This window comes from Chrysochloris asiatica, unplaced genomic scaffold (genome assembly GCF_000296735.1).
Source record: "Chrysochloris asiatica unplaced genomic scaffold, ChrAsi1.0 scaffold00011, whole genome shotgun sequence".
Taxonomy (NCBI): Eukaryota; Metazoa; Chordata; class Mammalia; order Afrosoricida; family Chrysochloridae; genus Chrysochloris; species Chrysochloris asiatica.
The window spans coordinates 1,139,694-1,154,700 of NW_006408529.1; the positions used below are offsets into that span (position 1 = coordinate 1,139,694).

At 35.0% G+C, this 15,007-nt stretch overlaps 1 protein-coding gene across 2 annotated transcripts in view; it reads left to right on the forward strand.

The window, feature by feature from the left end:
• Positions 1–15,007, forward strand: part of WDR17 (WD repeat domain 17) — a 117,671-nt gene that overhangs the window by 44,851 nt on the left and 57,813 nt on the right. For both annotated transcript variants that reach the window (XM_006834410.1, XM_006834411.1), the window contains 3 exons: positions 611–733; positions 5,923–6,107; positions 12,172–12,340. In XM_006834410.1, coding sequence (XP_006834473.1) covers positions 611–733; positions 5,923–6,107; positions 12,172–12,340 — 477 coding nt within the window. The remainder of the gene's footprint in view (positions 1–610; positions 734–5,922; positions 6,108–12,171; positions 12,341–15,007) is intronic.

A 15,007-nucleotide genomic window follows, 5' to 3' on the forward strand; every position in this document is an offset into this window, starting at 1 on the left:
ATGCTACCAGAGCTCCTTATAGAAGAGGGTCGGAGGTAAAAATAAGTAAATGAGGATCCTTTCCTTACCCCATGTTAAAGACACAACTAAGTGTGGGACACAATTAAAAAGAATCGTTTACACACAAACTTGTGACAAAGAAATTCATTTGCCTTCACTTTATTTGATAAATTTTGTATATCAAATGTATTTGAAGGTGGAGTATATTTTATGGAGTATAAGTGTTGTTAAGTATTCTATTCAGGTGGAATTTGGTAAGTGGGGCAGGCATGGTTTACTAATTGGTCTTCAGGTATTTAGCAGTCCATGTGTGACTGTAAGTGGGTAAGCATGAAGTTTAGGAACCTTTCAAAGAGGAAACATATTTAGTGTTAAGGATGGAGAGACTTCTGTGGCTGGCCATTTCATACCACAGCAGGCTTTTTGGGGAGCAGCTGCCTATGAAACATGTAAAAGTATAACAACTGTTTCTTCAGTTATTACTCATTAATGTTAGAAGACTGTCAGTAAGTTCTGCTAAAAATCTTGCAAGTTTACTTTTTTTTGGTAATTAGTTTTATGTCTAGACAATCCCTTTATTTAACAGAAGGCCTTCTTTTAATCTCACTAGATTCTCAAGTGGGTGTTTTACGCATTTGGAATGTTTCAAGAACAACACCTATTGATAACTTTAAATTAAAGAAAACAGGATTTCACTGCTTACATGTGCTTAATTCTCCTCCAAAGAAAAAATGTAAGTTAAAATATTATTACCTTCTCAATATTTTATAGTATTATATATTTGTTCTCAAACATATAATGACTGATGATGTTATCAAATAACATGTGCAACTAATGAATACATTTTTTTAAAATAACCTTTGACAATCTATATGCTGAAGGAATAATAAAAGTCCAACCATATTGAATATTACTAAAATGAAAATATTTATAGTTAACCTACATTTTTTAAAATGCAGCTAAGTGATATTGTTGGTAAGTGTCATTAAGTTTGTTACCATTCATAGCAATCCCATAGAGGGCTTCCGAGGAATGGCTGGTTGGTCTGAACTTCCAACCTTTCAGTTAGCAAGTCCGATTCATATTCGAAAGTGCCACACCAGAATTCCAACTTGTTGTTGTTAAGTGCCGTGGATCCGGTTCTGATTCATAACGACCCTGTATAGGGTTTCCGAGGCTGTAAATCTTTACCGGAGCAGAAAGCCTTATCTTTCTCCCGCGGAGCGGCTGGTAATTTCGAACTGCTTACCTTAAGGTTCACAGCCCGATTCGTAACCACTACGCTGCCAGAGCTCCTTCCAACAAGTGATAGTACTCAGGTACTCTCCAGTCATCTCCATTGTTGTTATGTGCCGTGGAGTCAGTTCCGACTCAGCGACCGTGTGCAGGGTTTCCGAGGCTGTAAATCTTTACGGGAGCAGAAAGCCTCATCTTTCTCCAACGGAGCAGCTGGTAATTTCGAACTGCTGACCGTGAGATTAGCAGCTCAATTCATAACCACTACGCTACCAGAATAACCACTACACTACCAGAAATCCTTGGACAATATTAAAAAATTATACTCATGTAAATAAATTAGAAATGCCAGATGTTGGTATTAAAGAATGCTGGTCTGAAGTAGACTTTATGTTTTAAGCCTTGCTTTAATGTAGTGGTTACGAATCGGGCTGCTAACCTCAGGATCAGCAGTTCGAAACTACCAGCTGTTCCTCAGGAGAAAGATGAGGCTTTCTACTCCCGTAAAGATTTACAGCCTCAGAAACCCTGTACAGGGTCGCTATGAGTCGGAACCGACTCCACGGCACATAACAACAACAACAACAACATTTTACAATATGCATGGTTTATAATAAAGTTCAAATAACCTGAATATTCAAAACATAGACTCTAGAAGGATATATTTCAGATTAAAATGCTGTTTCCACTGGATTAATAGTTACTTTTATTTATTTTCTGCATACTGTTGATTTATTTGGTTGGTTTTTTTTTTTTTTTCTCTTAATTATCATTCACTGTTCTGTAATGAAGGAATAAAAATAGACTTAAATCAAAAACGAAGAAAAATTAGGGGGTGGAGTGGAATTATAAATTCTTCTAAATATAAGGAAAAACAAAGCATCTAATTCATAAGGCAAATATGATGAGTATTCTGAAGGCTTAGTGGTGTTCCTGTTTTTGTGTGAATCATAAAAAAAGAGGTAGTCAATTTAGTGGTTGAAAAATCTAGAGTAAATTGAATATGACTTACTCACTACTATCTACTTTTACAATAAATTAACAAATGATGTTAAATGATGTTGAGTCTGTTCTGACACAGCAACCTTGGAGGGGCTGGTAGATATGAACCATCAGCCTTATGGTTAGCAGTCCAGTGCTTATTCTAAAGCACCATACCAGGAATCCATATTAAATAATAAACAATGACTGTTTAAAATAATGCTATATTGGTAAGCCAATTTAGTGTCTGATTTTGTGAATAATCAGAAGAAATGGAAAATTTCTATACTGAACCTTTACTATTTCCACAAATTTAAATTTTTCTGTGGAATCCTAATAATTCTAAATCCTAGAAGCTGAAAGAACTATAAATATTAGTAAAAGTAATATTCTAATGACTAGTATATTGTTTATATATCCTGTTTGTTTATTTTTAATTGGTTACAGACTTCTATGAGATGACTGAGAGAGCAGATTATTTTCTTTCTAATTTTTTTTCAGATTACAAAATCAGTCCATACAAGCCCATTAGAGAAAAGTCAGATATTAAGAGAAAGCACAAACCAAACATTTTGTTAGTAATTTCTTCAGGTCACCGATTGTTAGACATTTAGGCTTTTGTTTGGTTTTTCTCTCAGTGGCTTAATAAAACAGAAATTGTAGAATAAGAATAACTGGTTGAAAGTGAAAAAATTTAAACATATACATACCAGGTATAAAAAAATGAATTATATAGGTTGTTAAATACATACATGAAGTTTGTCAAAAACCACTATAATGCCAACAATGTAAAATAATTGAAAAAATGGGTCACAGGATATGTTTTCAATCAAACTGTAAGCAACTATGCATTAAGCCATATTGTTTGTAACCATGATATATCTCTCAGGTCTTTTCCGTAAAAATAAAACCCGGAACAAAACAAAATCAAAACCCACTGCTGTCAAGTCCACTCTGACTCATAGCAACATAATAACACAGAGTAGACCAGCTCCATACTGTTTCTGTGGCTTTAAATATACACAGAAGCAGACTTCCACATCTTTTACCTGAGGAGCAATGGGTGGGCTCAAACCACCAACATTTCAGTTAGCAGCCCAACACTTAACTCATGGCTTTTCTGAGGCTCTTTTATAAACATAATTTTAAAAAGACTATTATATTTAAATCCAAAAGAGAAAATAGTGGGGAATTATTATCAATGTTCAAGCATTTAAATAATAAAAGATCGGTCTGAAATTTAATGTGATTATTTTGGATTATGTTTACAAGAGAATTTGCTGTTGTTGCTCTCAGATGCCACTGAGTTGATACCAACTCTTCCAACACCATAACACAAATGATCAATTTTTCTGCAGTCTTCCTTATTCATTGTCCAACTTTCACATGCATACAAGTCTATTGAAAATGCCATAGCTTGGGTCAGGTACACCTTAGTTCTCAGACTGAAATCTTTGCTCTTCAACACTTTAAAGATTTCTCGTGGAGCAGATTTGCCTAATGCAATACACCATTTTTACTTGACTCCTGCTTACTTGAGGGTTGATGGTTGATCTGAGCAAAATTAAGTCTTTGAAAACTTCAATCTTTTCTCCTTTTATCATGATGCTATTTATTGGTCCAGTGATGAGGATTTCTGTTTTCTTTACATTGAAGTGCAACCTATTCCAAAGGTTTTGGTCTTTGATCTTCATCAGTATTTTTAAACCTTTACACTTTCAGCAAGCAAAATTTTATCATCTGTACATCACAGGTTGTTAATGAGTCTTCCTCCAATCCTGATGCCACTTTTTTCTTCATGTAATCCAGCTTCTCAGATTATTTCCTCAGCATATAGATTGTATAAATAGGATGAAAGAATGTACACCTTTCCTAATTTTAAACCATTCAGTGTTCCCTTGCTCTGTTCAAACAGCTGCCTCTTGGTCTAAGTACAGGTTACTCCTGAGCCCAATAAAGTGTTCCAAAATACTCATTCTCCACAATGTTGTCCATAACTTATGTTGATACTCACAATAGAAAGATTTTGCATGCTCAATAAAGCACAGGTAAGTATTTTTTTGGTATTCTGTACTTTCAGTCAAGATCCATTTGATGTAAGCAATGATATATCCCTAGTTCCATGTCCTCATCTGAACTCAGCTTGAACCACTAGCAGTTCACAGTCAATATATGGTTGCATCCATTTTTTAATTATCTTTGGCAAAATTTTACTTGCATGCAAAATTAATGCTATTATTGTCCAATGATTTCCATATTCTGGTGGGACACCTCTGTTCAGAACAGGCACAAATATGGATCCCTTCTAATCCGTTAGCCATGTAACTGTCTTCCATATTTCTTGGCATAGATGAATGAGTACCTCCAGTGCTGTATCAGTTTGTTGAAAGACTTCAATTTGTATTCTATCCATTACTGGAGCTTTGTTCTTTGCCAATGCTTTCAGTGCACCTTGGACTTCTTCCTTCAGTATCATTGACTCTTGATCTTATGCTACCTCTTGAAATGGTTGACCATCAACCATTTCTTTTTTGGTACAGTGACTGTATATTCCTTCCATCTTGTTTTAGTGCCTTTTTGCACCATTTCATATGTTGCCCATTTGTTGTTATTCTTAAATGTTGTTGAGCCATTTCCTACTAATAGCGATACTGTATAGAGTTTCAGAGGAGTGGCTAGTGAGCTTTATTTAACCACTGGCTTGCAATTCAGCGCATTAACCCACAGTGCCACACCAGATTTCCATGTTGCTAAAGAAGAGCTGCCTTAAAAATTACTGAAAAAGTAGATTGTAAACAGTAAAAAAAAATAATAATAAAAATATAAGTTGAAGCAAGAATGAAAAATTAAAATGCAAATGAATGTCAGACCATGATTTTTCATTTAAATGCCAAATTAAAATTAATTAGAAATAATCTCAAGAATAATTATTTTCATTGGCTATAAATTAATGGAAGAGTTATTTGCTTAAAAGTAGAGAAAAATATCATTTGTACATATGTCTGTGTCTGTGGAAGGAGGGAGTAAACTCTCATGCCAGTATTTTGAGAGGACAACAACAATTTGGAAATAGTCATGGTATGGTTAATTTATAGAGAAATAAACAACTAAATATTTACAACAGGTTATAGCAGGTTAATTTTACTTCATTGCATTTCATGTATACTTCTATATAGCGAGCATGGTGGCTCCATATGGTAAGTACTGGACTGCTAACCACAAGGTCCATAGTTCGAACCCACCAGCCACTCCATATGTAACAGCTTATTTCTATATATCTGTTTTCAAAATAATATCTAGTTTTGCTCTTAAATTTTCACATGTTTGGCCAATGCTGCAAAAGTACTCCTATGACAGAATAATGTGATCATTGTTTAGAGGTTTACTGGTATAGAGAGACCTTTGAATAAAGAAGAATAATGGACTTTTAAAAGGATCCATTCGTTACATTCCAGAATGTGGGAAGTGACTGATGTACATACCAAATGAAAAACCAAACCCAATGCCTTCATGGCAGTTCTACCTCATGACCATCCATGTATAACAGAGTAGAACTGTTCATAGTATTTTCTTGACTAATATTTATGGAAGCAGATCACCAGGCCCTTCTTCCACTGTGCTGCTGTGTTGGTTTGAACCACCAATCATTGGTTTAGTGGATGAAGGCAACACTTACCTATATATGCCTTTTTTGTTTTAAAATAGTTTCAATCCAATCTCCAACGAAAAACCACTATACATCCTCAACCAGTGAAGCAGTTCCACTTCCAAATTTGACACAGAACCAAGCATTTTCTCTTCCTCCTGGTCATGCAGTATGCTGTTTCTTGGATGGTGGAGTTGGACTTTATGATATGGGTGCCAAGAAATGGGATTTTCTTAGGGACCTGGTATGTCTTGTGTCATTCCTTAATTATAACATATCATTCATCATTCTCAGTCTGTATCCATTTTATAAGGCTATATATTTAACTTAAACTACGTTTTAATATCATTTAAAATTAACTTCCTAAGTAATCATGTTAGAAATTCATCTTATTGGCTGAAATAATTTGGAACAATGTAGGGAATGATGACAAAATTATTAAATTTATTTAAATTCTAATCATTAAACTTTAAATATAAATATCTACTTATTTTATGTTTATAGTAACTGGTGTTGGAAAATTGTAAAGCTCTGTTGTATTTTGGAAGCAAAATACAACAGTATATTCTTTAAATTAAAGGTAAATAGTATATTCTTTCAGGAGGAAAGAGATGTACATCTCTGCCAGTTACTCCAAGCTTCATTCTCATTTGTGAAATGAGCAAGGTTGAATTAGGTGTTTTCTAAGATTCATTTGTATTATTGAATTATGGTCAGAATTCTATGACATCTGAATATTGTTGTTGTTAGTTGCTAATGAGTAGATACCAACTCATGGCACTCTGATGTGATCCGCTTCGTAAGATTTTAAGACATTGAACTTTTGAAAGCAGATTGCCAGACCTGTCTTCCAAGTCACCTCTGAATGGGTTCGAATGGCCTACCTTTCAGTTAAGAGACAAGAGCTTAAACTTTTGCACTTCTAAGGGAATCCTAAAGACTTTCTATAGAATAGATTACTACTTCTCTCAGGCTCCACATTTTGTCTTTTTTTTTTTTTTTTTCTGTGCCTTATACCCAATCCCTAAAATGTTGCCTGACACATAACAAGACTTTATTAAGCTGTGTTAAAAGGATGAGTGAATGAATAAATGAATTCACGCAATAATGTATACAGTGTTGTAATTACTATTTGCCAAGAATCATCCTCATTAATTCTTCTTGTGTCAGTGTTTATAAAATGCCCCCTTTTTAACAAGTTTAAATTACATTGATATAGACAATTAAGAAACTTTTAAATATTGTTTTTCTATGATCATACTTAGAAAAAATATCTAGAGGTGTAATTTTTCTTATAAAATACAGAAGGGAAAGAATCAGTAATATGGAGCATCTCAAGACTACTAACTTATTTTTCCCTCAAAACAAAATATTAAACTACAACAAAAATATTTTAAAGCAATATTGTAACTTATTTAAAGCATTTTTATAGATATTCATTATTGCATATTCGAGATTGTTGTGTTTTCTTTTCATATTTATATATTTCCAGCTTTTCTCAGTGTGTAAATTTTCTCTTGTACTTCAAATGAACATTTACTTTTTAAAAATGAAAGAGAAGAAAAATCTAAGAATACATTTACCTTTATAACAAATTTTATTAGAATATTATATAGTATAAGCTCAACAGGTGTTCTACTAAAGTATATATATTCTCATTAAAATATGATTCGTTTAAATGTTTAAATAGCAAGCATTTTAAAAATGAGAAGAGCCACTGAAATAATTTTAATAAGAAAATTTTTAATATGCTTGCTATTTAGAAGAGACAGTCATTGTTTTATTACAAATTTTCTCAGCCCCAAATTTGAGATTACTAGAAATATTACCTAAAAAACCCCTATGTGATTCTGATATGATGTATGCATAAAGAATCTTCAAAGACTCTAAATTACATAGGATAAGTAAAATCTTACTAAAATGTTTTCTAACATGCACGCTCCCATGTTAATGTTTGATTGATTAAAATCAAGAAATAGTCTACTAAAGTTTTCTCAACCATAACTTCTTGATAAGCAGAAAACAAAAATTATTTTAAATTTGGTTCTTGCTATGTAATTTTTTAAAATTTCAAAACTAAAGTTTGAAGGCATAGTGGTAAAATCACATTTAAAAATGCACATGCAGTGAGTCCCTGCCTTAAGTATATTCTCAGAAGTAGACATGACAATTTGAAGCAACTCCACTAGGGGTACCAGTGGCTGGAAAAACCTCTTTCTTCCCTTTTTATATAAAAAAATGACACCAGCCATCCTTCCCACAGCCCTCAACTGAGTTGGATAATTCATTACAGAGGCCACACAGAACTCAGACACCGTACTCACGGTTATGGGGGTTATTAGAGAAGTTTACTGGTTACAATTCAGGGTCTTATATGTTTGTCCTCCTGTCAGGACAACCTCTACTCTGTTGTGCCCACCAGGAAACTTCTCTCTTGCTCTTAGTCCCTTGGCTTCATCTCTGCTTTGCTCTGGCAATATTACAAAGCTGTTTTAGGGCTGCTAATAATATGCCCACACGCTCCACCATAAACATCAATCTGAAGGCATTCAGCTCTACCTCCATGAGTCAGCAAATCCTGCTCCTCCAATGAAGTGCCTGTTGTTGTTGTTAGGTGTCATTGAGTTGGTACTGACTCATAGCGACCCTATGCACAGCAGAATGAAACACTGTCTGGTCCTAAGACAATCTCACAGTTGTTGCCACACTTGAATCCATTGATGCTGCCGCTTTGCCAATCCATCTCGCTTGGGGTCTTTTCTTTTTCTCTGACCCTCCACCTTACCAAACATGATATCCTTCTCCAGAGACTGGTCCCTGCTGACAATATGTCCAAAGTATGAGAGACGAAGTTTGGCCATCCCACTGCTCTGGCTGCACTTCTTCTAACTGGAGGGATCCTATTCTGCAAACAAGCCTGCTCCAGCCCAAAGACCTTCAGCTTTACTGATTCAATGAACTGGGAAACCCACCTCATGATCTGACTTTTGGTTCTGCTGCTCCTCTGCCATTCCTCTGGTGTCACAGTTTTCTGACCTTGGTTTGTGGAGGCCTGACACAAAAGAACCCAAAAGATATTCTCCACTCCTGGCTCTTCACTGATGGCCATGATATTTTCCCTGTTGCTTCTGAGATGTCTCATATTATACATGTTAGAGCAAAGTTTTTACAGTTATAACAAAAGTCCCCATTAACAGTCACTGACAACTGAGTCATATAATCCATCAGCATTTCCCCCCATCCTCTTTTTCCTTGACCCATCAAGAAAAAGTCATTTGTTGGGACTTTACAAATACTAATTCATCATACCATAGTCTTGCTAACCCTTTAAGTTTTTCTTGTATCTGTCTTCAACCTAAAAAAAGAGACTTAGAGCCATTTTGAGTTTCCTGAAGATGATAGTTGTTGTTACTAATGGAGAACCAAAGAATTTAAAGGAGTTTGTTCCCTATCTTTACTACAGCATTTGGGGAATGAAAAGGCCTGTTCCTGAATCATAATTTCATCCCCAGATTCAAACATGTTACAATTTCTGCTGCTTTGAGTAGGAGTTTTAATTCCCATTATACAACACCTGGAAAAGACAAAATGTAACTCTAGTCATTTAAGTTGTACTCTTGATAGATTTTCTCAGAGGCACATAATGTATAAACTCTACTTTACTGGGGTATGTTTGTTTACATGCACTTGTGTAAACCACTTTAAAGTCTTGGGGGTTGTTTGGGATGCAAATCAACAAATAATGGGAACGTATATACCAAGTTCCAAACAACACCTCCCAGAGAATTTTGGAGCAAAATTCATTAAAAATTGGGGCCATGCCTAATTTTTCATATTTGTGCCAAAATTTTTAAGTGCTTTTAGAATATGGAAGATTTGAAGGTTGTTGTTGTTGTTATTATTATACTGCTAAAATCAACTGTTCACAGTTGATTAACAACCTGTGATATACAGATGATACAACCTTGTTTCCTGCAAATGAAGAGAACTTGAAGCACTTGCTGATGTAGATCAAAGACTCCAGCCTTCAGTATGGATTACAAATTACAACTCAAGAGGAAGAAAATAGAAAGCCTAACAACTGAACCAATAAACACCATTATGATAATGGGGAAAAGATTAAAGTTGTCAGGAATTTCATTTTACTTGGATCCACAAACTAAAAAACATAAAAACAACTCACTGCTATTGAGTCAGTTAATTGGAATTGCCTCATAGTGACCCTACTGGACAAAGCACACTGCCCCACAGGGTTTCTGGAACTGTAAATCTTTACAGAAGTAAAGAGCCTCATCTTTCTCCCACAGTATGACAGGATTTGAATCGCTGACTTTGAGGTTAGTAGCCAAATGCTTAGATCACTGAGGCACCAGGGACTCTTGGACATAGCAATCAAGAAATCAATCAAAAAACAACCTATTGCATTAGACAACTTGGCTTCAAAAGGCCTCTTTGTTTAATTTAATTTTAGATTTTTTACTGTGAATTGAATGAAGGTTTATAAATAAGATCATCTGTTTTATATTCAACAAATCATAGACTTTGTTTCATCTCAGTGATTACAAGCTCCTTCTTCTATGCAATAACAATTTTCCAGTGTCCCTCTAGTTCCTATTTCTATTTTACTCGCCTTCCCACCCCTTCTCAACTTTGTCCGTAGGTAAATGTTGCCATTTTGTTTTGAATGATTAGCCACTGCATGCTGAGCATACCTTACTAGTGTTGTTGTACCGCTTATATACGTATCTACTGCATGGCTGAAAATTGGACCATGAGATAAGTTCCTTTCTAGACCTGAAGGGTGGTTGAGGGTCAAAGTCTCAGGTTCTTCCACTCTCTTTCTGACCAGTAACCCCAGTCTTTTTTTTGTATATATATATATATAATTTTATATTATGTTCCACATTGTCTCCGACTCTATCTAGAATCTTCAAATATGGTCCCTTTCAGAATAGTTGATAGTGATAGCCTCACACCATCTAGTTCTTAAAGTCTCAGAGTCATGGAGACTGATGTTCACATGTTCCACTAATCTATTGGACTACTTAATTTCAACCATCTTCAATTCTCATCACTCTTCTTTCTTTCACACATGGAGAGATCAATAGCTGAACCTTAGAAGACCACTCATAAGCATTTAAGATCCCAGATGGTACTCACCAAAGTAGGATGTAGAACACTGAAAAGACCTCTTTAAAGTGTTAAAAAGCAAGGACATCACTTTGATGACTACAGTGCACCTGAATCAAGCCATGATAATTTCGATTGCCTCACATATATATATGAAAGCTGGAAAATGAATAAGGAAAATAGAAGAAGAACTGATGTCATTGAATTATGGTGTTGGTGAAAATATTGAAATTACTATTAACTACCAGAAAAACAAACAAATCTGTCTTGGAAAAAACAGCCAGAATGTTCTTTAGACGCTAAGATGGCAAGATTTTGTCTCCAATACTTTGGACATGTTATCAAGAGGAAACAGTCATTGGAGGATATTCTTCTTTTTTTTTTTTTTTTTAAGTTTTTATTGTGAATTATATGGGTTTACATGGGTGCACATCATTTCAAATCTATCAGTTTTACATTCATCCTATCATATTTCATTTCAGTGCAATAATTAAAATCCCCTCCATCCATCACCAAACAACCAAAGGGTACATCACACAGGCCTGCCCCCCAGCTGTCAGCACACAGCCCCTCTCTCTCCCTGAGTCCAGTGTCCCCAGGCACTCCATCTGTCCACGCCATCATCTCTGTGGAGGATATTATTCTTGGAAAAGTAGAGGGTCAATGAAAAAAGGAAGACCCTTAACTAGATGGATTGATACAGTGATTGCAACAATGGACTCAGGCATCACAAAAATGGGGATGGTGCAAGACATGGCCATGTTTTCATCAGGAGTCAGAACTGACTTGAAAGTACCTAACAACAGTTGGTTGCTTTACAAATTTCTAGAATAGCATTCTGCACATTGTAAATAATCAGGAAAATATTTTTTGAATATAAGTGAAGTTGAAAAATGAAAACTTTTGTACATATTTGTATTTAGCTGCTCATTTGAAGAACTGTGGTTGAGTGAAATCTAGGTCAGTACAAAATAATACAGTAATAACAGCACAGAATATTCAATCAGTGGTGATCCCAATTTCATGTTTTTTTGCTTGTCTGTATACTTTTCTTTAATGCTTTGAAAATTATTGTACTTGTGATATGTTACTTTGTTTTTAAAATAATATGAATATTTTAAGTTTCTCCTAACAATATACTGCCCTCATTAGTTAACTCTTTTATGCTGTATTCTTAGGGACATGTGGAAACTATTTTTGACTGCAAATTCAAACCTGATGACCCTAATCTTTTGGCAACAGCTTCATTTGATGGCACTATAAAAGTCTGGGATATAAACACATTAACAGCAGTGTACACTTCCCCTGGTAATGAAGGGGTTATTTATTCCCTTTCATGGGCTCCAGGTAAGAAGTATTTTATTAAAATTGGGAATTCAATGAAATGACTCTTCCTAAATTTTCTTTTCATCTCATTTATGTTCTTCTTGTCAAATGATTCATACAATTATAGAAACATTTTAATGCCAAGACGTTAGTTTATTTCAGTTTGTGTTGGGTTTTAGAATAGACAACCCACAGAGAGACTTTGACTCCTGGGCCCTTGCAGATAACATAATTATATGGAAAAGCTACAATACGTCTGAATGGTCATGGCCCCTCTGATTTTACCTGCATTTGTATAGATAAACAAAGGTATCATGATTTTGCAAATGCAAGTTATCCTGAAAAGTTGCATGTAAATCAAATATATAAAAATTAAATAATTTAAAAGGTAAAGAGAAATTTATTATCTCAAACTTGCAATAGGTTCCTGTCCCTGCTGTATCTGTTTTATAAATATGAATGGTTAGCTATCATTTGTGACTGTGTAATTTTATATGAATTTTCACCTTTATGGTATTAAAAACTTTCATTCTATAGAAACATTTTTTCTTTTCTTTGATTTTACAGAGATGGTTCCTTTGTACATTTCTGCAAATAGTGTCAAACTTCTCACATTTTTCTCCAAACAGTATCATTTTCTCATAAACAATTTTGTATACTTAAGTAATAAATTCACTTTAAACAGAATAATTTTACTATAGAATGCTTTACTCTTATTTTTTGTCCAAGTAGTAATATGTTAGTTTACACTCCTAATCAGGAGTCCTGGTGTGGCATTGCTGGATATGCGGTAGACTGCTAAAGCCTTGGAAACCCTATATAGGGTCACTGTGAGTCAGAACTGACTTGACGGCACTTAACAACAGCAACAACAACAACCAAGATATGGGGTCATAGTATGGCACTGTAGGATAAGTGCTGGACTGCTAACTGAAAGGTCAGCATTTCAAATCTATCAGCTGCTACTCAGAAACCCTATACAGGGGCGCTAAGAGTGAGAACTCACTCTAGGGATCTTAATACATCTCCCTCCACAAAGGGATTCTTTGAATCTGGGAGCTCACAAGGGATACAGATATTTTCAGTCTGGGACTCTCTTGGAATCGTATACATAATTTTTAGTGCTTGTGGGTATATGCCTTTATCTGTCAAAATAAATCTGATTTTCAGAGGTATCCAGAAACAGTAAGTGTTAAGAACCACTGTTTCATGTATCTCTCATCTCCTATGATGTTGTAGGGATGGCACAGTACTGGGCAGTGTTTTGTTCTGTGTGCATAGGGTCACAATCAACTCGAGGACATCTAACAACAGCAATAACATCTCTGACCATGAGGAAAAAATTCTAGAACAATGATTTGCTTGCATTAAGTGACAGTAGTTGTTGCTTTAAGTAGAACACATCTACTACCATTGTAGTTAGGACTTGTTAAGTGCTGTCGAGTTGGTTCCGACTCTCCTGTATGGGATTCCAAGGAGCAGTTGGTGGGTTTGAACCACAACCTTGCATTTAGCAAATAATTGGGATGGGGGTGAGGAATGTTACTTCATTAATTAAGGAATGCAGTACACTAAGAACTGACAAGATCTCTTACCTTCTATCTCTTCACCTGTCTATATTTCACTTTTTCACCATTATCTAGATTTTACTTTTTCATTGTGATGGCCATCATGTATTTAAAAGGTCTGAGCTCTACAAGGTTTAGTGACTTACTCAAGTAAATAGTAGCAAAATCAAGATTTGAACATTTTTAGTCTTAATCAGAAGCATGTGTTCTTAATCATTGCAAGTTGCATCTTCATAGCAGGTTCCCTTGCCTAGGAATTTAAGGATTGGACCAGCCGGTGCAATCGCACAGCATTATAGCAGCTATTAGTTTTACATTATTCCCCCTTTGAAAGTTTCTAAGTCTCAAATCTGAAAATTAAGTAGAAATTGTGACCATACATGCCAAGGTCTTTAAGTCATAACATAGAAAGCTAATCTCATTACTTCACTCTCTACATTGAAAATGGAAATGTTGTCACTGTTTGCTATGTCATTACTGATGAATAACTATTTTTAACTAAGGGTGGATGAAATTTAAAAGATTAATGATGGTTGGAAAACATACAAATATAAATAGATTGCTGTTGTTAAGTGCCATTGAACTGGTTCTGACCCATAGTGACCCTGTATAGGGTTTCTGAGGAGCAGTTGGTGAGCAACCTTGCAGTTCAAACGACTTTACAGTCTGGCACATTAACCCACAGCGCCACACCAAGACTTTGTAAATAGATTAGGATATGTTATTGTTGTTGTTAAGTGCAGTCAAGTTGGTTCCATCTCATAGGAACCTTGTATATGGTTTCCAAGGAACAGCTGGTGGGTTTAAACTGTCAACCTTGTAGTTAGCAGTCTAGTGCTTATCCTATAACATCACACCAGGACTCCAGATTAGGATATAGATGATTTTTTAATTTTCCCTGTAATTTAGGTTAGATACCACAGGAAAAAAAATAAGAGACAGAAAAGTGCAGTTATGGAAACCTAGAAAGGGGGCAGAATGAAAATATCAGAGTTATGTTGAGAACATATTTTTTTTAGCATTATAATTATTTATCCCCAAATAATCCCTTCATAGTATATTTCCAGGTAGCAGATGATCCTGTTCCTGTCTTCCAATGGAAAAAGCTGTCACTATCTCA